Source organism: Passer domesticus, chromosome 10, assembly GCF_036417665.1.
Source record: "Passer domesticus isolate bPasDom1 chromosome 10, bPasDom1.hap1, whole genome shotgun sequence".
NCBI classification, from domain to species: Eukaryota; Metazoa; Chordata; class Aves; order Passeriformes; family Passeridae; genus Passer; species Passer domesticus.
The window spans coordinates 12337213-12363747 of record NC_087483.1 but is presented as its reverse complement, the minus strand read 5'-3'; the positions used below and the strand labels follow the sequence as shown (position 1 = coordinate 12363747).

At 38.0% G+C, this 26535-nt stretch overlaps 1 protein-coding gene across 11 annotated transcripts in view; it reads right to left on the bottom strand.

Annotated features, from left to right (window-relative positions):
• Positions 1-26535, bottom strand: part of GULP1 (GULP PTB domain containing engulfment adaptor 1) — a 143913-nt gene that overhangs the window by 67110 nt on the left and 50268 nt on the right. For 8 of the 11 annotated variants that reach the window (XM_064433786.1, XM_064433791.1, XM_064433793.1 and 5 more), the window contains one exon: positions 7448-7536. In XM_064433786.1, the coding sequence (XP_064289856.1) occupies positions 7448-7475 (28 nt within the window). In that variant the 5' untranslated portion in view covers positions 7476-7536. Of the gene's footprint in view, positions 1-7447; positions 7537-14956; positions 14978-15023; positions 15147-26535 lie in introns of those variants that run through there. The other 3 variants (XM_064433787.1, XM_064433788.1, XM_064433790.1) reach the window with 2 other exon arrangements.

Genomic DNA, 26535 nt, shown 5'->3' with positions numbered 1-26535 from the left:
CTCTTTGCCAAGAAAAGAGCTCTATCTCCATAGAACAGAGTGAGCTTGGCAGAATGCTTTGCCTGTGTCCTTCTCCTCTAATATTTAGGACCTTGTAAATGGTTTTAAACAGCTGATTGCTATAATTGCAAAATAGTGTCACAGAATGCTGGGTTGGCATAGTAACAAAATGAAAACAAGACTGGTATTTGCATTTCCCTCAACAGTAACATCCACTGCATTGCCTACACATTTCATACTATATGTTTTTTGAGATATGGATGCTAATATGTAAGTGTTGACAATACAGGAAAATAGGACGAAAGTGTTAGTGCAACTGGCCAGTGATTAGCACTTTTCATTTCTTGATGTTAAGAACTTGTAACTAGTTCATATTCCTAAACCAAAGGGCAACAAACCAAGAAAAATAAATTTGAACTATTTAGCTCATACCTCATATGTCTTCTACTTACAACAAGAGCTCCACTCTCTTTGATAAAAGCTTCTATTTGAAGTAAAAAAAGAGATTACTGGCATTACATAATTTAAGTGACCACATTTTGCAAGTTTTCACTAAGATGTACGTAGAGATCAAACCTCCAACTCCATATTTCACTTTTGTAGTCTTGTTGTAGAAAAACAGTTCAGTGAACTATTCCAGTATTACTATAAATAAATTTGGAGGAGTATCAATTAAGCTTATAAAAAATGTTTAAAAAGCAAGCTTTTGAAGAATTTCTTGCTGTTAAAGAACATTATGTAAATAGGTCAAAAAGAAGGAAAATGAGCATAAATGACAATCCCAATATATAATTAAAACAGAATTTTAATTTTCTGATTCCAGAACACTGAAATAATGTGATATAAAAGTTTAAATGGAGCTTTCTTTAAAATTCAAACTGGAAGGAGAAGGAAGGATTTTGAGCAAGCAGTGAGAACAACTAATATATATATATCTATAGCTTCCTCTTGCTTATGTACCTAAGGTACATCCTTTTATGTCCCAGAAGGATTTGATTTCACAAAACAGTGTTTTCATGAGCGATCTATTTTGGATGTTCTCTGCAATTTTCCAAGAGCATTATAGGATAGAATCTTATGAAATTAAGTAGCCACTGTGATTCCTGTCAAGGTCTGGTTGTTACAGCCCTAATTTATTTCACACAGGATAATATATTTTGCCTTTAACTAGATACCCATCAAGTAATCTCACAGTACCCAAGTACCTGTGTAACCCAAGTATTTAGGCTGTGGCTGTGTAAATTTTAGTAGGGTAGAAGCCAAAAAGCTTCACACTCCCAGTATTTGTGCCTATGGTTCAGCAGCACACATGTCTTCTGGAAAGGAGCTCCTGAGCTTTAGGAGAAGTAATAAAAGTTATTGCTGTAAATGTCACTGTTAACCTGCCTAGAATATTCCTTACAGCAGGCAAGAGAAGATCAGTTCTGCAGCACTTTTTTGAAGATAATGCAGGTAAAATAAGCAACAGGAAATTATCTTCCTATTTTTATGGGACCAGAGAGGAAAGAAAAATCACGCTCAGAGAGCGTGATCACAGAGCCAAGAATCCTTCACGGAAGGTTTCCAGAGCACCCTCCTCATCTGTATGCCTCCTCTGAAGCCACACTGTAACCTTTTTTTCTTTTCCTAAACAATTAGAGCTGAACCTTCTGCTTTCAGAATGTGGATATACTACCATAAATACATGTCCAGCTGCATACAAATGTTTACAAACACACACAAAGTGTCAGACTGAGCTCAGCCCTGTCCCACCAAGAGAAGACCTCTGGGTCCTTGCCAGATGAAGGCAGAAACCCTGCAGGACTCTTTGCTGCTGTACTTGAATGGGTCCTGCCATAGCCTAAGGAGAGCAATAGTAGAAACAATACCTCAAAAAACAGAGTCAAAAATCAATACAAAAAAAAGGATTTCACCACTGAATATTGGTTTTACACATGACCCCACATTAAGAAATACAAGGAACAGTAATTGCAATATATATGACTTCTTTGTGGCAGTGTTATAAAACAGTTCAATTATTTTTGTGTCAAGATTAGCTGAATACAGAAATATTTGTTATACCAAAAAAAAGCACCCTCTTTTCCTCTCACCCTTCACTCCTGAAAAATATTTTGTTCAAGAAAATTCCACAAACATCAAGCAGCAGCTTTTTTGCAGTAGGGGCAGAAGAAGAGATTTAGACCCAGGTTTGGTTTGTCAAGTTGTTGGTTTTTGGTTTTCTTTTTCCCCTTTCTCCCCTGTAAAGTGAACACTTCTATGAAAGGACAAAGTACAATCAAAAGAATATCTGCAGATCACAGTGGGGGAGCCTGCTTACATTCCTTTAAAACTATGTGAATATATCCTCTTTATGTTTTTTATCATTACTCTTAATGTGGTAGTCCAGCATACAAAAGGCCATTTGTTTAAATCACTGATGTGAATAGATTCTGACAGAAGGAAATTATTTTAGGACTATGCTTCTCCCCATCAATTTCTGCCTTTCACCTATTGTCTTCTCATTAAGAGATAAAACAAAAAACAAAATATTTTTCATCTTTGGAATGCAGCATACGTTTATTACAAAAATAAAGATTGTATTATAGCCACTCCACATAAAAAAGCATCCTATAACCTTTGATTGCAGTTTCTTCTACGTCAGCCCCTGCCCACTACATGCACCTGTCTACACTTTCATAAATAAGACTCATAAAAAGCCATTTCACAGAAACACCATTGCTGAAACTTATGATTTAAAACAGGTCATTACTTCAATATATTCTATTTAGCATTATAAAGACCATCTACATCTCAGGAGCTGATAATTGGCAGCAATTATTCACCTTATTAACTGCTACCATATGGGGAAAAAACTCAGAAAATTTCGATTTCTGCATATATTAAACTTCATGTCATAAGAAAACTAAGGCTGACATTCTTTTATGGGATGAAGGAAGATCATTGGGGCACAATAAAGAATGAAGCTAAAGTAAACTGCTACATCCTGTACAACCTCACCCATTTCAGCCATTGTAATTCAGTAGTCAGGTATATCTAACATTTTTAGCACTGTTTTGGGTCACTCAAAAAGTTGCAATCCTTTGCTCGCTGAGGGCTTGGATTACAATCATCCCTTATTTAGATGTGTCTGTGTCTGGAAGGAACAGGAGTTTTCTCTCACATTTCTGATGAGGCAAAAGCCAGGATACACTAGTTATTTTTTCCTTCCTTATATGCACCAGTTCTTATACTAGGATCTTTTAACAGAAGGATGTAGGATCAGTAAGATGTGCCAAATTCATTTATGTGAGGCAACTCCTTTCACTAAAGTCAAACAAAACCCCCATAGTTAATATTTTCTATTTTGTTCATGCAAATAAATCTCATTATAAAATCAAGTCTAAGTTAAGAACAAGTAAGTAATTCAGTTTAGATACAAATATACTAAAAATGAGAAAAATTTGTGTAACAGTTTAGCATTTAGAAAGATCTCTTACAGGAGAATTACATTAATATACCTAAGCTACTTAACGGAATGATTGAATTTATCAAAATGCAAACATATTTCAAATTGAACAGACTTCCATCTGCACTACAGACTTTTTGCACCACAGCATTTCAAAGTGGGCATGGTACCATGTGTGACTTTGAAGGAAAATTGAAAATAAAAAGTCAGGAGGACTCCTCAAAACTCCTTCCCCAAAACTGGATCACATACAAAAAGCAAGCTTCCAATAATGGGATAGATACACAAATGTTTTCACAAGCTTGGTCATAACAAGAAAACAAGAACATAAATATTGTTCATCAATTTCTTTCTGTGGGTAAAGGAAAGATATCCTTAAAATAAAGATAATCCTCTTTTCACTGTAATTTACTGCATTCATTGATCAATGAATGGAAAACAATGCTTGCTTTTGTACAGTTTGTAGAGTCATATAGTATTTCTGGAACCGAGAATTTTCTCTATAACACACCTATTTGTTAGTCCAACCAAACTCTACTGAAGCCAAGAGAGAGGCTATGTTGCTTTGAATGTTTTTTCCATATTTAAACATGCAACTTCAAACAGCAAGTGCTGGTATCAGCTTTAAAGCTGAAATGAACCTTTTTGGTCAATATTATTGCCTACAATTTGTTTCCCTGTTGTACAAGCTCATGGGTAACATAAGAGACCAGATATCACAACCTGAACTGCTGAAAGATTTCATTTATTTATCATTACCTTTGTTAGTACTTTTTGAAGCAAGCTGAATTCGCTTAAAGTTCACATTTTCTTATATTGTTCATTGCCACTATTAGGATGAGAGATGAACAGCTTGATTTTCTTCAATTTGAGATTTAAGCATATCAATTAAGCCTTCAACCCAAATGACTATCAGATAAATAAAAATAATTCCAGCTGAAATACAAGCAGACTCACCAGTTCTGGTTTGTACTAAATTTTGGGGAATCAGGCAATGGCTGTACCACATTTTTTAAGGCCAAGGCACTCAGTACACCTTGTCAATTGAAGTGGCTATTTCATGTCCAAACCATGACCCTCAAAAATCAACTTACACTGAGTACTGCAGTGGGCTGCAGATATGATACCCGTAATAAGGAACTGTGCCTCAAAATGAACTACTGGTAATGCTGAAAATGGAGATGCGTGCTCTCAAGAGCACTGCTCTGATTTATGAAAAGCTGTTCCCATAACAGATTCTCTCCATAAAAACTTATGCCACACATCTTATCTTACAGGAAACTTTTGCCTGTAAAGGATTAGAATTAATTTTAAAAAGAGCTCACTTTCTGTCTTAGCAACATTTTATGGCAATTCTTTTATGAAAGCACAGGTTGCTATCCAGTCTCCAGCAGAATATAAAGAGGGAAAAATTAAAGAAAGCTTGCTTTTAGTGCTTCTTTTCTTGCTTTGTCTACCAATGTCTGTCCATTAAATAATTTCTTGAACATTTAGAGGAAAAATTCTGGTGCTGGGATCAGGTGATGGAAGGAGAAGAGAGTTCATCAGCAGGAACAGCACAGTCCCAGCCATTCCAGCACCCAGTTTGCCCAGCTCAAAAATATGGGAGCCATGGCACCAGCAACTACCTTCCCTCTGTGCATCCTGATCATCACAGGGAACATTAGGGAACATTTATTCTGTACATCTGCCCAACTCAGATATAATCTCTGGCTATAATCCAAGAATCACCTACATCTGCTTAAATTCCCCTCACAGCCCTATGGATTTCAGGCTATTGTTTTTGTAGCTTCAAGGTAACAGAGCACTGCAAACTTGGAATTCACACAAACCCTAGCAGCACAGCCAGCTGGAAACTGGTTTGGGTTTAGCAAGAACTGCTTGGGAAGCCACAGCAGTCACACTGTTAATGTCTCAAACTAGCCACACTCTTGTGGAGAGAAGAAATCGATAAATAACCCATCAAGAATGGAAATAACTATATCTATGAGATCTGGGGGGAAAAATCAAATACTATATAGAAAGTTCAGCAATTGAAACTGTTTTTAAATGCAGTTATTATGCATGAACACTAATTGAGCCAACTTCTGAACTTTAATTTGCATTAAAAATATGTAATTTAAAATATGCAATTTTCACTTATTCTTGACAATTACTTAACTGAAACTTTTTTTTCCTAGGGTATAAGAATGGAAATGTCAGGAGTGTTACTTTGTGTAAAATAAACAGATGACAGTGTTGAACTTCTTTGTCTCCTCATGTTCTGAATCATTATTAGGAATCCACACTAATTGTATTTCATTGTGCCTGACAGCTTTTATATGATACTTTTTTCTTGTTGGGGTAAAGAAAACAACACATGAAATCAATTGAACAACAAAGCAAATGTCTTTGAATACAATGAAATCCCAAACATTTAGATAAGGACTTAGTAAGAAATTAGTAAGAATTTTTTTATGAAGAAATGAAAACAGAGAGAAGTTGAGACCCCTCAAATAACCCCAGGAAACTGGGGATACAATTTCACACCTGATTGTAAAGGTAAGATGCAGAAACTGCCAAGGGCAATATAAAATAGTGACAGAGCATTTTAGCATTTGGGTCCAAGTCCAAACTCTGAGAAAATAACCAGTAAGACACAGCTGGTCTGTTTCTGAAACTTGGCAGGCTGAGCTTCAAACGTTATCAGAAATCATTAGGAAAAAAAGAAGGAAAATAATAACACAGTCTCCTATACAAAACAATCTGCAAACCCCAAGTTTCTTTCTCAGGTTTGATAAATCAATCCTCAATTAAAGAATAACGAAATGGTTTCTCAAATGATCTGGAAGAATCTTGGCAATACTATCGAGCACCTGAAAGGTGCTATCTGTTGATAGCAATGTTACAATTACCTACAAAAGGAAACACATCAGTGCTTAAGGAGAGCACAGGCTATGGATTTAAGCTTATTTCCTCCTGCTGTCAGGGTATTAAAAGATCTTTCATCCTATTTTACAGCCTTTGTAAGAGTATCTTCCTTTTGTGGTCACATGCTGATATTGTGGACTGCTTCTCTCACCGTGATTCACCTGGCTTTAACAAAAATGCACTGGACACAGGGATGCAGAGATGCTGGCATTTCATGTTGGCCTAAGTAAGAATATTTCTTTTATTTCCAGCTTTGATATTGGCAGAAAGTCTTGCTATATAAACAAAATATTTACACTCAGTCCAACTGAGGCTACACCTACTTATTCATGCAAGGGCTCCATCTCAGTGTGTGCCACACTTAAGGACCTTTAGAAGAAAACATGGGAAATAAATAAATGAGACCTACTGAGTATTTCCTACCTTACAAACAAATGGGGGAAATATCAACAAAGCTGTCAGTAAAAAAGGCTTCACCCCTAATGCTCCTTCTAAAGACTTATGTTTAATCATAAGCAGTTCATGAAAAGAGACTGAGTGAGCCAGAGGAGCAACCATATATAACTCCGAATATTTAGTGCTTTGATATTCTTTTGGAAAGCATGCCATTTCAGATTGCTACAAATCCAGAAGAGTTTCTTACAGCTAAAAATATCCTGCTGCATGAGATATTTCAAATATATTAAACACAGTTTGAAAAAAAATAATAGCTTCTCCAAGAACAAGAATCCAATGAATATATATAAAGAAAAGTCACTGATTCTTAGAAGTTCTAAAACCCTCCAGCGCCTCTTTGGAGTGTGCAGGGGAAAAAAGATAACAGAATGTGTATTTTATGTTTATGCATTTATATGTGTGGGTGTAAAAATATCCTGCAATAAAAGATATATGAAATTCAACTTCAGCCTTGGAATGCAGAAAGCTCTGTAAGTACCAATCAAGAATGCTTTGCTCCATACATCTTCTAGAAGGCTGCTCATTTTCATCTAAATAATTCAGTGCAATGATTAAGTTTTTCTTTGTATAATTCTTAATACTCCAAAGTTTTACAGGGCATTTATGTCTCCATGAAATATAAGCTAAATTACCTACCTTTCTTCCTGCTAAAAGCACGATTCATATTGAAAAATCTACCCCGTCAACGATGCTTCTGGGTTTGGTTTTTTCCTCCCCACTTTAACCTGGAGAACAACACACATAAGAAAACAGAAAAATCAATTATTATTAGTTGAAGTTCTATCTATCTTCATATTAAAGACACTGCAAATGACCTTAAGAATTCTGAAATAATTCTGAGAAAGCATGAATGTGCTTTGCTGAGGAAGAAATTTCAGCATTGAGAAGATCTATGTTCAAAACACCCAGAGGTGCTTCATACAGAAAGACATTTTAATGTTCCTTTAAGCTGTTCTCCCAAAGATTTCAGAGGCACAGAGCAGGTGGCATTATACATATACATGAAGACAAATACTACACACAAATAGGTTGGAAAGAAAGCTTTAAAATGAATGCTGGCTATAAGACTCCATAAAAACACTCAGTTCACATTTGCACTGCCCTGTTTGGTGCCATTTAGGCTGTCAGATTTTTTCAAGCTAGGCTTTCGTCTTCATATGGGCTTGACACTAGGGGGAAAAAATAAAAATCACAACATATAGAGTCTTCTTCACTCAGGGACTCAATACTGATAAAATTATCTTCTATCAGTGCTACTGATAGAAGACATTTTCTTCCAATTTCCTCCAATTGTACAGTAATTTCTATATTTTCTTCCCTTAAAAATATGGAACCACTCTTAAATTATTTAATTTTTGATTCACAACAATAGTTTGAATATTATTTACCAACATAAAAAAACAATAAAATCCACTACACCCAAAACTATTCCACACCATCCCATTCTGCAATAGAGAGCTTTTACTTTTACAAATACATGTAAAGATATTCCCATTATAACTTTTCATTCTGTTCAGATCTACCAAGCAGAAGTGGCACTAGTTCACTTTTCATCACAAAAAGTTTCTTTTTCTCTGCTCTCCAAGCAATCCAGTCAACGAAAAATAAAAAAAGGGACAGTAAAAAAAAAAAAAACAAAATAAAAAGACTTTGCTATCAGATGATTTTTAAAATCAACTGGAACAGTACTTTTGCTTTAAGTAAAAACAAAACTTAGCCAGTGTTTCAAATGTCAGCATTAAGATGACAAACTCATTTAAGATTCTTTATGCAGCTCACAAATACTTCTTGTGGTGCTTACCCCTCTTTTGCAAGTAAGTTAAATATTAATTAAGGCAATAATACCCAAATTTCCATGTAAATATTTGATACTTTTCAGATTGGATTAAATGGGAGATTACCACTAAGGGAGAAAAACCCCAACAAACAAACTGAAACAACAAAGCCTCAGTTTTATTTTCCACTAATCACTGATGCAGCAGGACTTCTTCTGCACACAGTCCTGTGGGAATGAAGGAACAATTCCTCTTTAATTAAACTCACAATGCACCCTGGACATAAAACCAACCATTTAGTCCCTAAAGCACAGGTACCAGATCACTGTTTTACAGATTTTACTGAGCATTTAGGAAGGTAGGGCATGACACAATCAGCACAGGCAGGATTTCCCCATGCAGTTTCCATGCCATGATTTTGATGCAAAGCCCAGACTGCATTTGGTGCCCAGCAGTTCAAACAGCAGGGCTGGGGAAGCCTCACCCAGCCCCAGAGCCATCCCTGCCCTCACTGTCATCAGCACCACACAAAAGCTGGGGGTACACAGGGGGCAGTGGAAACAAAAAACACCTGTGAGGCCTCTTGAGCCCTGGGAATGGTTGTAGCAGCATCCCTGGAAAGGGCAATGGCATTGCTGGGGGAATTCCAACACGCATCAGGGTCCCCAAAAGCTGAGCAAGCACGAGTAGCTCTCCTGGCAGGGTAAGCAGTGTGGGGCTTTCACCAGTGTAAGTGAAGACAATCAACTCAGTTGACATAGAGTAGTAGGGAAGAACATTAGAATTTCAGCTTTTTAAGCAGCTACAAGTGTGTTTGGCTTACAGGTTTAACACAGGAACCCTGTTAGCTAGGCTTAGGATATATAAGCAGTAGCACAACTTTGTTCAGGATGTTCACCCTCATGAGTTACCACAGTCAGTTTTGAGTAAAAAAACTTATTTTCCCCTCTAAGATACCTCTGGCAGTTGTCTTGCACAGCATTAGACCAAACACTTTAGTTCTCCTCCATGATGGGTTCATAACATGCCCTTTTTCAGAATGCCTTTGTTTTTGTGTGTGTGTATTCTTGTCTCATCCAAGAGACTGCTAAGGAACATATTTGAGATGATTACTGCATAGAGCATCTTCTAAATAGAAACTCTGCAGGCACATCACAGGGCAGCTGGCTGGCCACATTTCTAGAGTTCACCATTCAAGTACTTTGTTTAAAACACAGTGTAACTAAGGGTATGCTTCTTCCTCATGAGCAAGGATATATTACCATTGAATTAATTTATGGTAATAAAGCCAAAATTTATTGACTACTTAGCTAAAAATGGCCAGTATTGCCAAAATAATGTTCATAATTTCAATTCCAACAAAACATCAGTAGAAGAAAACACAGATGTGGTTCAGACAACAAACAATACCAAAACACTTAAGCAGTGTACTTCCACTTCACACAGAAGATGTTATTCAATAGGGAAACAGAATTAGCTACATGTAACTGCATTTAAAGTTCCCTCAAACTCTGATATCAACATCATCATCAACCTCTCAGATGCTGAATTAAGTGCTCCATAAAATTTTGCTATTAACAAAAGACCAAGACAAACACTACCAGGTTCATTTCAATCTCCTCAGTGCAGCTAACCAGAGTGGTAAATTTTCAATCAGGAAAGCAAAGTTATGTTTAGACATATCCTGCAATATCTTTGTCCACAATAGTCCAATGACAAAGAACTAAACTCTTAGGAGCAAGCAAGCTGTTCTCTGGTAATGGAAGGTAGACAGGTTTTTTGGCAGAAAACAATTGAGTTTCTGACAAATCTCAGCACACCAAACCACTTTTAACAAACGGACCAGTCTGTTAAAAGCTTGTAAAGAGCCAAAAGGAAGGCAAGTCAAAGAAACCCACTCTGGTGCAGGGAGCCCTGTGGACAAGGGGAGAGTCCTGCCTATAAACCACTTGACTGGCAAGGGTAAAGCAGTGGTAACAATCAGAGGCATTAGGGAATAGGAATGTGGACCAAGCCATCCCATTACTCATCACTCAGGAAGACACACCTAGGTAAAGAATGTTTCTCCACCTTAGTCCAAAGAGTTTTCTTGAGCTTTGTCCAGAAACCAAGCCCTCCTGGGAAATAGAAACCCTGCACAGGATTCCACAAAGCACCTAACTGAAAATTTGTGAAGACTTCTGACAGGTACAAACTAGGGGAAATATGGGTAATATCAGGTTATTTCCTTCAGGTCAGAGATAAAAGAAACAAAAAGAAAAGAGAGAAAAGATGTAGAAAATAATTTTATTACACTAAAATATTCCAATGACAGATAAACACCCTGAGCAGGAGACACTGACACCCACAGACTGAACACCGGCAGGGGCATATGTCCTGGGCAAGTGGGTGTTTAGCAGCCACAGAGAAAGCAAACACCATCTCCTTTTTTCTTCACTGTCATTAACCCCTTGGTTTTCACCCAGGGGAGTCTTGTCACAGGAAGGAGGAAACTGCAGAATGGCAAGGGGAAACAAGTAGCCTTGGTGCTGGTATTTGTGGCCTTGGTATTTGGACTGGGGAGTGCAAGGGTGGCAAGATTTGAAGCTGAGATTAGTGAGTAATTACTTTTTAACACTGACAGTCACGTTGGTGGCTGTCTCCTCTGCCTTATGCAGCAAAGGCAGTGAACAATGAAGCGGAGTGGCAGACTTCCAGCTGCCAGCACAAGGGCTGCAGCCCTCCCTGCCTGCTGAAACAACACAACAACTTCCACACAGGCGCCTCCACACGCCTGCGGGCTCCTTCAGAAGGCTGGGGTTTGATGTGTTTTCTAAATTTAGAGCTGTCTCAGACAAGCCAAGAGAACACACTTAAGAACGGAAAAAAACAAGCCATGAATGTAACTCATCTCCTTTGTCTCTTATTTCCTCTTAGAACTATTCCTGAGGACTTATTTGGGGTTTTCTCCCCAGTCAATCTCTTTGAATGGCATGGGCTGTAACAATTACCTGGTCTTAGTCTTGGATTTTATGCTTCTTTTTTCATTCCACAAATAATTACAATAAAACCTCCCTAAAAAGTCCAACTTGCACCCAGCCACTCCCTGTAATAACAAATAGAATCCAATCTATTCCTTCCCTTGCACACCTAGAGTTTCCCTACAAAGGCAAATTTAGCTTCAGAAGACATGAACATTCAGACTCTGCCCCCTCTCACATCCCAGCCTTTAAAGCACACTGGGTAACATTCCTTAAAGAATGAAGCACAAAATGTCTTAAAGCCTGTTTTGTAAGGGCTGCAGCACACAGGAATGTGTGATTCATTGACTTGAAATGAAACTTAGGCTTATAAAGTTCTTCCTGAAGGAAAGATGAGAAACTGAAATATAATAAGAGCTTTGTAAGTACTTTTTTGATTTTGACCGAAACTCCATGAAAATATTGCCCTATTACATGTTGTAAACAGAGAAAAAAATAATACAAGACTTCATTAAGTAATACTCAAACCCGAGTAAACATCTTAATATCAGGAGGCACTTTCCCTTCCATTTGTATGAAGATAACTAAAACATTAACTTGCCACAACCCTTTTTCCTCTGAAACAGTAAAATCATTAAGAAATTACACATTTTGGTGCAGACCCAAACTTGCACTGTCATGCTAGGAGAACAGCAAGCACTTTCAATCATTGTTATGAAAACACACGTGCCATTTATGTTTATAAACAATAATGGAACTGTAGGGCTGTAAAGCACAAGAACATTTAAATAGAATTTAGCACTACAAAAACTTGCAGGAAAAATAACTTGAAACCAACATGGCTCTACTGGCTTCACCAAAATTGAAAATCTTTCTGTCAAATGAAATTCTTAGCCTACACACTTGTGCTTTACAATTCACATAAGCACAAATAGGAAAGGAAAACATTCAGTCACCAGAAAACTCGACTTTCAAGGTTTTATTCATTACCACATTTTCAAGCACATTCATTAGCCAGAGGCAAATGGCAGCCATAATTTCCTCCTGAATTTGAATCTGCAGAAATACAAAATTACTTCTTGCAGTTTTCCTGCTTTGCAGAGGATGGGGCAGGGCAGACTGGAAAAGAGCTGGTCTTGTATCTAAAATTCCCTTCTTCCCACCACCAAAGCAGGCACTGCTGTTGAGATGACAGAATTCCCCGTGGGACAGAGCCCAAACAGCCCTGCTGGCCCTCGAGCCTGCAGTGTGTGAGTGAAGTGCCCAGAGGTGTCACTGGGGCTCACCTGGTGTCAGTGAAGAGAAGACAGAAATGAACTGGGCTAACACCAAAACAGCTGGAAGCCACAGCCCTACAGAAGAGCTCACCTTCCAACATATTGATTTCCCTTCTGTGAGTGGAATGGGCAGGAACACCCCAATCTGAAGGCTGAAGACCCTCCCATGGTCTGACTGAGATCACCCTGCTCTCCCCAAGCTCCTGAACCCACCAGGAGGTACAAGAGTCACACATGCTCTATATTTTCTTCCCCTCTCTCAAGCAGTATAAACCTAGCACTGTTGTGGCAAGTGCTTTCCAGCCCACAGCAAGAAGTCTTTCAGACTGCAGGTAAAGCATTTCTCATACAGTAGATCTGCCAAAAAGTATTCGCAGAAACCAAGGACAAGGAGGCAGTAGTGTTTTGCTATAAATATCAATATCAAAGAGAGGCCAGGAAGCAGAAAACCTATATGAAACTCATGCATTTCATAGCGGTTTTCACAAAACTTTTCTAGGTGATTTTTTACTCTTCCATTTCCTAAAGTAATCTGTTCCTTTCAATAGGAAAAAAATGAAAATAAAGAGGAGTAAACAGGGGACAAGGAGACATAACTCAGCTGACAGCAAAAACAATTCCTTAGGCAAGGTGATCACTAACTTTTGTTTTACAGCAAGAAGAAATATCAACATCAATACATATAACAAGAATAAACTTCAGTATTGAAATAGAACTATGAAGAAAATGCATTAATAATTGTTACGAGCACCAATAAATCCTCAGACAAGTTGATAATGAAACGACCTTTAAAAACCTCAGACAAATAGAAAATGTACTTGTTCCACAAAAATAATTTTCTAGATGTCTTCTGAAGCATTAGGAACAATGTAATTTTAAAAAATATTGCACTTCTCAGCATATTTACTTGTAAACAATAATTTTTTTATTATGCTTAATTATGCTGATACACATTAGTGGATTACATGACTCATTGAACAAACTGAAGTTTATACTATCCAAACAAAAAAAGTCATTGCAAAACACAAGAGCATCTTCTTCTGCAGAAACCAGTTCTATTATTTCCATTTTCTATTATTTGGTTCATTACGACAAAATAACCACAACAGGATATAAGAGGAGCTTTCTTTTTCCTCCAGTCCACAAGCGCCAGTGAGTCAAATGTGAAGGATTTCAGCCTAATTCTTACTCCACTGTAGAAGAACTTACAAATGTCAGACGCTCAGAGCCAGCAGAAAGGCTTTATGTGTGTTCTCTCCCAAAGAGCTCAGACACATTCATCTGCTCCCAAGGGACAGACAGATGGCAAACATCTTGCAGACAAGAGTCTTCTGTATTTCACATCCCATTAGCCATTTGATCAGCTAGATGGAATCAAACAAGATTTCTGCCTGTCCCACTACTTTCAGGTGGATGGTTGAGCACCTGGGGAGCTTTGTGAGTGCTCTGTTTTTAACACCACAGAGTTCACCACTGGGATCTACCACAGACAGGTAAACACAGAACAGCTCTTAAAAATAAACCAGTTCTGGTGGAAGGGATTACTGGACACCTGAGCTTTTGACTCACAGGAGGAGTAATTTTCCAGAATTTCACACACAGTCCTTGCTTGAATGGATAGATACAGTCAGAAGAAAGGTATTCCCTGACACAGACTATGGTCACTTCCATGCTGGCATCACTGTTTCTCCTCTATAAGAGCTGATTGCTCTACAGCAATCTGGATAACCTATTTATTTAATTACTGGCAGATGATCTTCAAACCCTCCCTTGTATTTTCCTTAAAAGGGAGGGAAAGTATTTGAAACTTTCAGGTCTCAAAACAGCAGCAAATTTTTGTTAACCTTCTGAATTTTTTCCAGTTACATTTACTGCATTATTGCATTTTTGTGATCACATTGTAAAAAATGCTGCTGACAGAAAAGGCAGAGACTAAAAGACTCATTAGGTATTCTGAAGGTAAATCTCCAAACAAAGCACACCAATTTCAGAAATAGGTTTAGATCCACTTAGAGTAAAAACTCATCATATTTAGCAACTCTGTTATAGAGGCACAAGATTTTAACAAAAGACATCATTTTTCTCCTCTACCAAAGCATACTTGGCCAATCCTGAAAAGTGCCTCAGATATACCATTGTGCACATATGCTCAACAGGTCCCAGAAGACCACTTCATGTGCTTCCTTCAGTCTGCATTAACCTTAATTGAAGTTCAAAAGCTGATTACTGATGCTCCAAAGATGATTAAGATGAAGTGAAAGCCCCAGATGTCTGTTTAGACAAAAGCAACCAAGAAAATTCTGGGTAGGTACCAGGGAACAACCTGCAAGAGAAGAATGAGAAGAGATGTGCCTTCATCTCTCCACACATGCTCCTGTATTTTTGTTACTCCTGTACAGCACACACTAGATATTTTCTTTGCTACAATCCTCTCAACAGGCTCATTCCCATTTATTATAAATGCAAAATGAAAAAGGTAATCACCTTTTCCTCAAGGGATCTGAACTATAACATTCCAAATGGTTTCCTAAGTCTCTGAAATCAGTTTGGGTTTTTTCTTTGAACAGTAAAAGTTTTTCTGGCTTTTGTTTTTATTGGGGTATGTTTTTTAAAGTAAAAGATTGATACTCAAGATTAGGAGAGATCATCCTCTTATGGAAATGAGGTGTACAATATGTTGTCATTTTTAAAATCTAATTTATCTGCAGGACTTAAAGTCCATACTTTTATAATTTAATTTGGGGTCCCTTTTCCCACAGCTGTTCCTCAAAGGAGAACCAGAACCCTGTAATGACTAAGCATACAGACTGCTATGCAGGCTATATATGCTGGTTTTCTTATCCTTACAGTCCAGTTCCTACCAGCATTTAGCTACAAGGCTAAAGGTTATATGATGAAAGAAAATCACTATAATAAAAACGTCTAATAATTTACTTTCTCATAATCAATTTATGAACATATTACATACTTCTGAAACAATGACATTCACTTAACAAGAGTTAAAAAGTGTCACTCACTTCACAAAGACTTAAAATCCATGATACTGAACACAATCCCTTACTATTAAAATCAATAGATTTCTCATTAATATTAATGCATTCAGATTCCTCGCTTTAACTGGTTAGCCTCAAGGACAGTATTAAGTTTTATTTATACAGATCAGATGGGCTCTATTAAGTGATTTCAACAGTTTTCAAGATTGAGAAAAGTTGGCAATATCCACTTTCTCACTTGTACTAAATGAATCTCAGAGGGAGTATCTTGAAAACAAGATTATATTGGTTTTTAGGATTTATCACATTACATTCCTTTAGCTTATCTGAATACAGTCTGAAGAGCCCAACCATTTTGGCATAAAGTTAAAAGCAAAGATATGCAAGTGACACAAAAGCATGGGAATCAAAATTATATTTATGACAAATTAATCTCCTCACCTCTGTCATTCAGATCGAGTGTATATTCAAATAGTTCATTATAGTGTCTACTCAGGAGAAACATTCAGGTTTTGCACACTATTACAGTCATTACTAATCTTATTTCAAGATTTGGAAAGTGATCCATCCTAGAGTAATTTGGTGGAAAACACTGAAATCCAGACTAATACACATGAGAGTGTCTAAGCTAGCAAGTGCTCGCTGTATCTTCTACTACAGCTGGGATAAGGAGAACATGAAAGTTTTTAAAAACATAAGAGACCATCAGGTTTAGACTGAAACACTGACCACATCACACACAGAATGGTACTGGCTGCTGGGGACTGGGACAGTCCCACTCCCTGCTCCAATTAACATCCATGTGGTTGAAACATGCTGCAAGTCATGTTCGCAGTTTGCTCAGCTTCACGTGGTTTAAAACCCTCAGTGAGGCAACTTCAATATTTGGTAATGAAAGACTGCCTGGTCCCACCCTTCACAAGCATTTTAAACCTCTACACACAGCAGCTCTGTCCCCAGGCAGACACCAGTCTGGGCTGAACCTCCAGAACCAGAGGAGAGAAAGAAGTAGAGAATCATCCTCCTGAACATTGGGAGGTAATTTAGGCACCTGCTAGCATCACATTCCAGATTCCATAACTTAATGACTGGATGTAAAAGGAGAGGAATGTGAAAAGTAGGTACTAACATCTGTTATGTTTTCAGATAAAGAAATTTTTAAGTTACCATCTCAAAACCTGGAGGAAGGGGGAGCACAGGGAGAAAAGCAAAAAAACAAAAAAGAAACCAAAACAACACAAAACAAAATCAGAAAACACCAAACCTCAAAGTTTGGAAGTACAATGTTTAAAAAATGGACCCTTGCTAGATTTTCATACTGAATAGCTTAAATGCCTGTGCCAGGCATTTAATTTCCCTTTTTTTGTCTACAGATCTGAGATACCAAGCCTGGTCTATGTCTCTGGACACCGTGACTAGATTTGCAAACACTGAAACAAAACTATGATAGTTATGCAGCAGCTCAGTCCTCTAAAACTTAAGCTTCACTACCAAGGCTTCAAGAACTCACTGCATGAATTCAGTGTATCAATGCCTTTTGAGTGAGATTCTCAGTGCAGGTGAAGACTGCAGGCTAACTGAACTTAAACTCTGATCTCAGATCTTTAACATCTGTCCCTACCAGCTGGCACAAGGCACCTGGGCACCCAGAGCTGCCTGATTTCCTTGGGAAGCACCGCTCAGGGCTAACAGCTGTGCTCCTGCACTAACAGCACAGCTCCACCAGCACCAGGGACTCCTTCATGATACCCCAGTGGCACACAGCCAAACAGAATCTTCTCTACACAGTAATCAACTCTCTGTTTGAGGGGCAAACCACAGACTTGAGAAAACGCTTTTTTCAAAAGCCAAGCCTAGGAATCAGCTGATGAGACAAAAGCAGCACCATCATCGTTAAACTTCAGCCTGCATCCCACAATTACACATGCTCATCTCCCCTACTCCTTCCCCAACAACATACATTGGCATTGCTGAATTTGTGAATCAGAAGTAACTCTTCAGATTCCTTAAGTTACTTCCAGGACAATCACATGCAAGTACTACTGGTAGTTGCCAAAGAAAATTCAATTACTTGATGGTTTGGATTCGTATACAAACACAACTTCACGGACACTGTGTCAATAAGCCTCCAATGTTGTTATACAGTCAAATAATGACAATTCAAGAGAGCAAGCTGTGCATTTCTACTGGTATTTATGTATTTCACAGTTCATTTCAAAAGAAATAGCAAGGAGTACTGAAAAAAACTAAGCTTGTGTGAAATTACCATCCTAAACAGTCTTGCTTCTACTGCAGTTGCAATTTTTTTCTTAAATGAGTACAAAGATAATAACTGAGAAATGGAGAAACATGTGAGATTTCTTAAACAGGGAATAGTCATTACAGGCCAGTGTTATCCCACTCAAACACATCAAACCTTTAGCTATAGTTTTCCACACTTGTCTAAAACCCATTCTGTTTTAATAGAAAATGTATACAAGAAAACTCAAGCAAAACTCATTCTTTGGAAATTGCTTTACTACATAGGCACAAACATAGATGTGCACTCTCCTCTGTCTCCTGCAGGTGGACAAAAAGAACTGCTACTGAATTCTTACATCTTGGACTCTGCTTTTGAAACAAAAAAAAAGGAGAAAGCCAAAGAACAGTATCGAGACCACCTGAGAAAAACCTCCTTTCTTGAAGAAAGAAACCTCAGTCTAAATACTAATGTAAACTGCAACACAAATTTCTATATATAAAGAAAAAAAACATGAAGAAATATTTCGGGGTGGTGGGGGGGGAGAGATTAAAATAAAACTGACTAATTAGCAGTTTCCTTGCAAACTGAAAGCAGAAAACATTATTTAAGCTTGAGAAAATTACATGTGAAAATCCATGCCTTGATAAACTGAAAAGAAACTGAAGAGGGAGCAATGTTGGAAGCTGGGAGTACTGGAGCCATGAAGTACTACAGGGTATTTGTGGACACAAATTGCCCATCTCTGCCAAACCTCCATTCCTTTTACTGCACTTTGTTTATGACTGTGACATGCTATGCCTTCCTTGACAGAAATAGGTATGCCATCTTTCAAATGGTCTCAGCTGAGCATCCAAGCTGAAATTAATCTGTCTGATACTGAGGGCAGCTCATATTCCCTGCTGTTGTTGTATGAACAGGGGATAGTTCACTCACGCAAGGTCCTGGGCAAATGATACTCTTATTTTTCATCTAGGAAATTTAAAACCAAGAGCTTTTCCTCCAAATGCCTGAAATAAAAGGAGGAGCAATTCACCATCATACCTTAAAATCTGCTCAACTATCTGCTTTAGAAAACAAGCATACATTTACTATTCCATTTTCTTTGCCTATTTGTGGCTATTGTGCAACTTTGGATTAATTGTGGATTAATTGTGGAGATCACTATTTTATGATATTAAGTCATTATCTTGCCTGCCACTGAATTATTTAAAATATTAGCAAGACAAAGATTTTGCAGACTGGTCTGAATGTGTGATACAAGTAGAGGCTTGCCCTCTTACAAAACTTCCTGGCAAAAGGAAGGCACCATGGAAAGTTTTTTCTGTTCTTTTGGCCAAGGCAAAAGGGAGCAAACACATGGAAAATCTAGTAAAAGTTAGCTGGGAATCCTCTCTTAGGTTACTCTTCATAATGACACAGTTCTGCACTGAGTTATCATACACATATCACCTTCAACTCTTTCTCACAGCTCACATTAAATAGGGGGATTTGGGGGTCTTTTTTGTATACAGTTGTATTCCAGCACTACGTCCAAGGTTTCCAGCACTGAATACTGAATATTCATCCACATGAAAACAAATCTTTGCTTAGGGTCATGAGCAACCTCACTGGCGACATTTACATCTATTGATCTGCCTGTTTTGTGAGTACTCCCTTAAAATATGTTGATCAAAATAATAAATTAATATTTCATTTCATTAGAAGATCTGCTCTTTTCATCTCCAAGTCAAAATTATTTCTTTTTAAACTCATACAAGGAATCACCCTTTGATACTTGTTTTTACTTCTCTGTATTGTGATAGTTTCAAATTGGTACATTTTCAAGGCTCAAAAAGTCACTAACCTAAAGAATTTCCTTGGTGATAAATGAAAAGTCGCTGGCAGACACTGCTACCTTCCCTCGTCAAAAAAGTTAATTTTGAGAACTATCTTTATTCAATAGACTGCTAGCCAGAGATCGGTGCATCTTCATCAGCAAGAGTTAATAAACTGCATTTCTGCTGAAAGATACCTACCCAGCAGTATCCAAATCTGAGCACAAAGGATGACCGTGAGTGCAGTCCAAGGTGTATAACAAAACAGACTGGTGATATTGCCAAATAAAAAGTCAGTCTTATCATGTTATCAGTCAGGGATATTTTTACAAGCAACGAGATCCACTCTCCAAAGTAAAGAAATAAAAATTATAGACTTGCCTTTAAATATGTAACTAATTACCACTTGGACTCAAGGTTAAAATTCCATGTTTTATCTTGTACTTGTCAGTAAGCCATTATCTGTGCAATTAAGATGGTTTATCTGATTAACAGAAATCCTCTAAACTGCAGTAAATCATTTCTGTAAGGTGAATAGCAATTGACTTCCTAGAAAATCACCTGGCTTAGCTATCAGTTCTTAAATATCCATAGAGCTGCCATTATCACAGTATTTGACACCTTCTTTAATCACATAATAAAGCCTTGCCACCTTCATAGCTCACTTTCATTTTAGAGATGGGAGGGCAGAGACACAGACTGATGTTCAGGAGAAGACATTTCTGACACCATTTAGCACTCGGGGATAAAACACTGCAGAGACTGTATTTATAAATGTATAAAAATGCAGAATCAGGTGCTGGGAAGCCAACAACTGGAAACACACTCTGTGTTGTGAGTCAACACCCACAAAGTAAAACAATCAAGAGGTGTAGAAGAATATTCAGAGGCATGTTTTAATTTTTAACTCCTCGGCAGAAGAGAGGAATAAATGGAGTTTTAAGCCTGGCAGTTTTAGATGAGCACTTGCTCAGGGATCTGTTGGAACGTTGTGTGAATGGCAATTCAAACACACAGCGAGGGAATATTGCAAAAGCATCGAGCCATGGCAGTTATTTAAAGGTGGCAGAGAACTCTGTAACAGAACAGCCACCCCTCGGGCTGTCACCTCACCCCGAGCTGCTGACACTGCTGCCAGAGCTGCAGGAGCACTCTGCCACAAATGCTTTTTCAAGGGTCTTGCATATTAATGTCCAGTATGGCAGAGCAAGCACATGATAATGGACATGCCAGAGAGTTACTGTCAGAGCAGTAAGCCTGCAAAAAGCATTAAATTCACCCAGGAAAATAAAACCTGCTCAAAATGCAAGGGATGCAGGCAGGAGGAAGAGAGCCTGTGACAGAATCCCTACTTGCCATCACAGAGACATGAACCTCACAGCAGAAACTAAAAATTTAATTTTAAAAACCGTCCTGATTGTTTAATCTTTTTTGTCAAAATGCTTTTAATATAGGTGTGACAAACTTCAAAAAGACACTCCAATATTTTTTCCAAAAAAGGCCTAGTGTAAAAAAAAAAAGTAACACAGCAAATCTCAATTTTCTGTTATTCTGCATCATTGAAACATGATTTATTTGGGTATTCAAGTTTGATATCCTTTAATTTAGGGTTTGTTGTTTGGTTGTTTTTTTAACAGACCAAACTTTAATGTTCCTGTCAAAGTAGATTTTGGGTTAAATTCAGAAATATTAAACTTACATTTATTTAGAATTCTCCTTTGGTAGGGTTTTTCGTCTTCATCTCAAATCCCACAGTAATTTAACAATGCAAAATATTTATCAAATTTTTGAGTTTTCAAAGTAGAGACTTAATCTCAAAACACCCACATTTTAGCACACAGTTTTTCAAACATTTGTAAGGCTAACTGGCCTTTGTATTTGCATTTCAGGAGCAGGTGAAAGTGTGCCAAATATCATAAAATCAGTAAAAATCAGAAAATAACGTTACAGAACTGTGGAAACATCAATCCTCATAGATTGAATATTCTTTGAGGAGCTCCAGTCCTCCCACTCCTGCAGTACAACACTGCTAAAGCTGAGCATGAAGCAGCAACTTCCTACAGAAAGGAAGTACCCAAAGGACAGCAAGGGCACTTGACTGCTGCAATACCTATCTAAATGGTAACATTTAAAGGTTTTTTTTATGATTACTTCTGTCGGTAAAAGAATAAAACAGCCTCAAAACCTGGATTGACATAATAAACAAATGTGTAAATTTTCCAGCTCTGGGAGTAAATTACATGCAGTGATTTATAAATATAAAACCAAATACATAAACTATGGGAGAATAAATAAAAGACAAATTACAAGACAGTACCTTCACTCTTAACAAGAATATTATGTGTTTTCATACCAGAGATATGAAATCTAATTATTTCCCCCTCTCAGGAGAAGCAAATAAAAGACTGCAGTTCATCTTTTTCTCCAGGACAGGAAAAAATACAACCCTTTCCATGCTTGTTAGTAATGCTAACTGTGGGGAGAGAGATCTTAAAAATAAAGTAATTTACACAGGAAAATAAGAAGTGGCAACAGGTTGCATTTGAAAGTTGAGAATTAATTTCTCAATTTCACGTATCATTTAACCAGTGTCAGGCAAAAAAAAAAAAAAAGACCTGATAAATAATATCTGCAGTGCAAAGCCACTGAGCTGCTGACCACAGGTGGATTGTCTTGGCCATGAGTCAGAAATATGGAAGAGACTTGCAGTTAAAAACCAGATTGAGGGTTAGGTAGAGGGCAGCTGTGAAACTCCTCTGTCTACACCTCCACTACAAAGCACTACAGAGCTGTCTCACAAACCTATTTGAGGTGGCCTCTGATACTTTCATTCACCTGTTTACTCCTGAAGAGAGAATCGAGCTCTATAAATGCAGGAAGTGCAAGCCACTGTGTATTTCTGATGAGCAAAGAATAAAACAAGAGGTTTTGAGGAGCAGTACCAACAGCAGATGGAATTAACCCAAGCAAGCACTGACCAGGCACATAATGGGATTTCTCCCAAACACCCTTCCAACAGTATTTGTGGTTTGGGGAGGGCAGCTGGGAACATATACAAACACAGGAACAAAATCCATCAGATTTTTGTTTGCTTTTTTAATCACTGATTACCTGTATTCAGGCTATTGACAACCTTTTTTGGCAGCCACTTCAGACACACTTATCTCCACCTGGAAATGGTCATGGCTGGGACTTAATTTCCTTCCTTGTGACCTGCATAACAAGAACTGGGCTTTTCTGCTAGATTACACCAAATTGTAAAGATGCAGCAGGGCATCCAAAAGCTTTATCAAGTGCAGCACAGGGATTCCCTGGCTGCTGACCCTTCTGAATGACAGAGCACATCTATGAACATTGATCAAGCCCTTGCTTCCATACGAGAGGACTCTGTTATGGTTATTTAAGCTAAAAGGGATAAAGCAGGTAGAATTGCATCTCAAATGTACCTTAAATTAAAGGGTATGCTTTTATTTTGACCTTCCATATTATCCCAAAAGGCACTGTAATGCACACATTTGTTTTAATAATACACCAAAATGCTGGAGATAAAAATGCTTTAAAATGATATAACTGCTCAACTTTAAAAGATGCTAAAGCCTAATGCTGAACTAAAAATAACCATTATGCAGCCTGGATGCACATTTTAAAAAAAAGATAATTGGCTATAAAGAAGAGATTAATTAGAGATGTGGCGGAATCTTCACCCCCTGCAAAGTTTCAGAAGTTTAAGGGCCCTGTGAAAAGGAGTGACTCTCCCAAATGTCAGGATGCCTATAGGAAAGGTGACTGCAAGATGCTCAAGGTAAAGCACTGAAGCAGACCTGGAAGACATTTTACATTCTCAATCATTTGGCTGCAGCCTTGCCTGGCTCCTTGCCCACACTAGGCAATAAAGGAACCAAGACAAAGCAGAGCTAAAACCAGCCTGGCAACTGAGGAGGCAGAGATCCAGCAGCAGACAGACAGCAGGGATGGGGCAGCTCAGCACACACAGCAAAGCAGACACACAGAGCTTTACACAAGCTGATCATGGTGAACAGTATGGAGCACACAGATTTCCATGGGCGCGCTGGTATTCCTGTCCCCTATAAGCAGAATCCATTTTTGAATCAGGAAAACCAAACAAAACACAACAAAAACAGAAAAGCAAAATCCAGTCATGGAAGCATCTTCAGTTAAGACTGGATTTCACTATGGTTTGTGTAGGCTTAAACATCTATAGGAAAGATTTTCAGAATCCAGACTGTGTAAATAACTCTGCCCACCTACCTGAACACCACCTTCACGTATCTTGCTCATACTTAGAACCCCACTCACATTTCCTACACAAATGTTTTTAAGTGCTTTAAGGGAAAAATATATTCTGAATGTACACACTAGTTTTACATGATTAATATTGTTTATTAAAACATACTACTTGATGTAGTATGTTTTTCTTGAGTTGGACAAAACCTACAGGGATAATTTAGTCCAACTTCTGGCCCTGCATGGAACAGGCCCAAGAATTTCACCATGTGTCTGAGATAATTGTCCAAAAACACTTGAACTCAGGCTTGGTGCTGTTCCATGGTGAGCTTGTTCCAGTTCCCAACCACCCTGTGGGGGAAAACCATATCCAACCACGACCCAAAATTTGAGTTACAACATTATGAGAGAGAAGGTTTTGTACAGTTTTGACTCAGTCATGTTAAAGTACAGCTACTTAAAAAAACACCCAACAATCTAGGTGGTAGCTTCTGTTTCTTTAGAAATGTTGCTAATACACTTAAGTTAGTCAGCACCTCATAGGCTGAAAAGCATTTTGCAGCAACACAGCCATTCAAACACTGCAGATCTGGTGTTACTCTTTCATTAGTCACAGGAATAGTTTTGTATTTGATTTAACACACTCTTGGAGCAATTGTGCCCCTCACTGCCTTCTGTCCAAACATTTGCTCCTATGCATACTGCCCTTCTGCACTGGCACAAACAGTTCCTGTAAGGAAAATGTGCAGGAAAAAAAAAAGGCAAAAAGCCCTGCAAAAAACTGTGCTGAAGTTTTCTCCAATCACACACTACAAAAAGTAAGGTCTGACAGTAAACACTGGAAAGCAGAAGAGCAGCAGGACTGTCTCTGCCACCTTCTACCCTGCCGTGTGCTGTGCTACTGAACTGGAAATCCCAGCCTCTGTGAACATCAGAAATCTTTCAGTAAGTAACGACCTCTTCTTAGGTGTGGTGACAGTCACACTTCAGCCCACAGACAGGTTGTGCCAAAAGAGTCAGAAAAGACACGAATTCAACTCATTTATGCTCAATTTGCTGCCTCTAGCTCTGCTTGACAAAGACATTTAGATGCTATAGCAGAGTCAAGTTCCCTGTGTTTTAAAAATTGTTTAAAGTAACTGAAGGCAGCTCTGCACTGAACTTGTACAAAATGTAGAACACCAGCATGTGCAATATTCAGAGTTCATTAGCTTAATCTAACCACATCAAGACATTTTTATTCTGCCCATTATTATTGGAATAGGCATTAAAAACAAATCCAAATACAATGTCTGGGCAAACAAATATTATGGCAACTCTGATGAAACAAAGCTTTCCCAATCAAACATTAAATGGCAGTTTTGCTCTAAGTGAAACTGCCTTCTCAATCTTCCTTGAGATTTTAACTTCACTTGCCTGTTGAAAAAGAAACACAAGGTGCATTCTATGTCCCACTGGCCTCTCCTGCAGGTCTCTAAAGAGTGCTTAACACAAACAGTAATTTATGGTATTACACTCTTGGACTACAAGTACCTCAAATTCCACTTCAGGCTATTAGGCCAACTGCTGTTTAAATTATGTGTAAACTAGCAGAATCATGACCCTCCACTGGAAAAGTCTGCCTTATGGATCATGTCCTTAGGGAGTTGAACGCTGTAATGACAACTTACCACTGAGCTAATCAAGGATCAGAAAACAAAGTTACAATTAACTAAAGCAGAGGCACTGCAAACACAAATCAATAGTGCTACCCAGCTGAACCAGGTCATGCATGCCAGAACCTCCTACTATTTGCTACTGCAGTATATGACTGCTAGAGTAAAAATAAACTCTAACTCTCTGTAAAATCAGAGTTATTGAAAGATGTCTTTTGTCTCCGACTCCACTACAGTGAAGTCAGAACTTTTGTTTGCTATTTCGGAGTTTTTAGATCTTGTCACTGGTCAGCACCTGATTTTGAAAACGTCAGTGATCAACCCTGGCCCTAAAGGTTTCTGTAGTGTTGGTCTGTGCATTTTTGTGTAATTTCTGCTCCAAGTTTACAATGATATATGCTTCATTTACTCAATGAATGATGGACACCAGAAGTACATACACCCTTAAAAGCCAAAGGACTAATTTTTTTTAAAAATAAAGCCTTTATCAATAACACCAGATTTTTCTTTATAATCCAGAATTCCACAAATGGCATAAGCCTGCTGCAAATCAGCAAAAGAATTTGTATCTAAGAATATTATACAAATCTGTTTCAAACAGGTCTATATTTACAAAATGATTCTGTGCTTTTGACTGGTAATGAGTCCTATCAACAATGGTTTCTGTGAATGTGTCTGGCTTTGCCCCTCACTGTGGAAAGACAGAACCATCTGGAAGTCCTGAGTGCAGAGCTAAAAGGTGAATCCACAACATCCACGGGAG